Source organism: Phaseolus vulgaris, chromosome 2 (assembly GCF_051622355.1).
Source record: "Phaseolus vulgaris cultivar YP4 chromosome 2, ASM5162235v1, whole genome shotgun sequence".
Taxonomy (NCBI): domain Eukaryota; kingdom Viridiplantae; phylum Streptophyta; class Magnoliopsida; order Fabales; family Fabaceae; genus Phaseolus; species Phaseolus vulgaris.
In genome coordinates, this window is record NC_143499.1 from 35,324,878 (window position 1) to 35,326,606 (window position 1,729).

At 33.4% G+C, this 1,729-nt stretch overlaps 1 protein-coding gene and 1 non-coding gene across 2 annotated transcripts; one reads left to right on the forward strand and one right to left on the reverse strand.

The window, feature by feature from the left end:
- Positions 1-572: 572 nt before the first annotated feature.
- On the forward strand, positions 573-1,613 carry LOC137809565 (major pollen allergen Ole e 10). The gene is made up of 4 exons (XM_068610668.2): positions 573-700; positions 925-953; positions 1,031-1,277; positions 1,446-1,613. Exons 1-4 carry the CDS (start codon positions 628-630, stop codon positions 1,469-1,471), a joined length of 375 nt encoding a protein of 124 aa, XP_068466769.1. The 5' UTR covers positions 573-627; the 3' UTR covers positions 1,472-1,613.
- Positions 1,614-1,657: 44 nt separating this feature from the next.
- Positions 1,658-1,729, reverse strand: TRNAP-AGG (transfer RNA proline (anticodon AGG)). The gene has a single exon. It is a non-coding gene; the product is annotated as a tRNA-Pro (tRNA).

Here is a 1,729-nt window from a genome sequence, read left to right on the forward strand (position 1 = left end):
CAAAATATTTGCATTTGATGGTTGATGGAGGAGAATAACGATTTGATAATAACTATAATCATGAATAATTGAATTTATATATTCATGGAAATTTCCTTGAGCTGCAATCTTTTCCTTTCCAAGTATGCATGCAGAAAAACAAAAGCATGTGTATCTTTGAAATTTCATTATTCTATGAACATGCTATGCTTCTATTTACTGTGAGGCTAGCGATTAGATAATAAGCATCATCATCTCATCAATAATCAACATATACATATATACTTATATAGAGTTTTTCTTCTGCTGCAACTCTTTCCCTTCAAAGTATATTTGCAGAAAAAACATGCATTCATCTGTTCCTATTCTCCTAACTTCTAAATTAATTACTACCTATTATAGTTATCCTTTCATCTTCCTACAAACTGTAAAATTCTCTTATTATTATTGTTATTACATTCCAACTGCTTTAACGCTATGTAATCTAATTAATGGGTTAATAATTGGTTTAAAACTGATGGGTAATTAACAATAATTTATCTTGCCATTCCTCTATTTATACCATGCCCTTTCAGTTCACATTACACCACCACCTCTCAAAGGGAAATAGCACCATTTGGCTCTTTACAAATTCAAAGCACACACAACATGGCCAAATCAACAGCCTCACTTGTCTTACTTTTTATTTTTCCTCTACTCCTGTTCTCATGCAACAACTTGGGTAATAAATTCTTGGGTTGCACCCTAAAGTTCCCTTCTATGTGAATGATCCTTTTACAATTTCCACACAAAGTTTATATTATCTCTATATATAATATGCTAGTACAACTTCTCTTTACTCGTTGACTAAATTCCAATACCCTCCACAATATTGCTTAGAATTGCATGAACTTTTACATTGTTTTGACCATCTTAAATGTGTGATTAATTGGTTGACTTGTGCAGGAGGGCATGTGAAGTTTGCTTATGGATTGGTGAAAACTCATCACCTTAGTTAAGTATCTTTGATATCTAAATATTGATGAAAGCTGATAGTTTGTTTTAAATACAGGAAGCCCAGAAGAGTTGGTGTGTGGCAAAACCTTCATCAAGTGATTCTGAATTGCAAAATAACATTGAATATGCTTGCAATCTCTTGGGTGATTGCAAGATGATCCAGCCAGGTGGATCCTGCTTCGACCCCAACAATCTGATGAACCATGCTTCTGTTGTCATGAATCAGTTCTATGCATACAATGGTGGAAATGGTTGGAACTGTTACTTCTCAGGATCTGGTCTCGTAGTTGTGAATGACCCAAGTAAGTTATTAATATTACATGTTCCCTTATAACATGTGTTCATTTGAAGTTATTATTAGAATAATGTTTTCTGTGTTCATTTGAAGTTATTGTTAGAATAATGTTTTGTGTGTTCATTTGAAGTTATTGTTAGAATAATGTTGTGTGTTCATTTTGTTTTGTCTACAGGTTACGGTAACTGCAAGTATACTTAGAGGGAATAAACGTAAAGAAGATATATATATATTTATAGGCTATGTTTATTATTGTAGGTGCTGTTATGAATAGGAAGTTCCTTATTGACTACTCTGATCTTTCTGTGTATTTCGTTGCTTAATGAAAAGTACAATCCTTCAGTTAAAAAGGTTACAATGTGTGAAAGAAATTACAAAAAATTGGAAGGGGCATTCCGAGAATTGAACTCGGGACCTCTCGCACCCTAAGCGAGAATCATACCACTAGACCAAATGCCC

Excerpts from the sequence above, each read along its gene's own strand:
- LOC137809565 (XM_068610668.2), top strand. The coding sequence starts at position 628 with ATGGCCAAATCAACAGCCTCACTTGTCTTACTTTTTATTTTTCCTCTA. Across the intron at positions 954-1,030 it reads TGAAGTTTGCTTATGGATTG|GAAGCCCAGAAGAGTTGGTG; the intron begins GTGAAAACTCAT and ends TTTTAAATACAG. Across the intron at positions 1,278-1,445 it reads CGTAGTTGTGAATGACCCAA|GTTACGGTAACTGCAAGTAT; the intron begins GTAAGTTATTAA and ends TTTTGTCTACAG.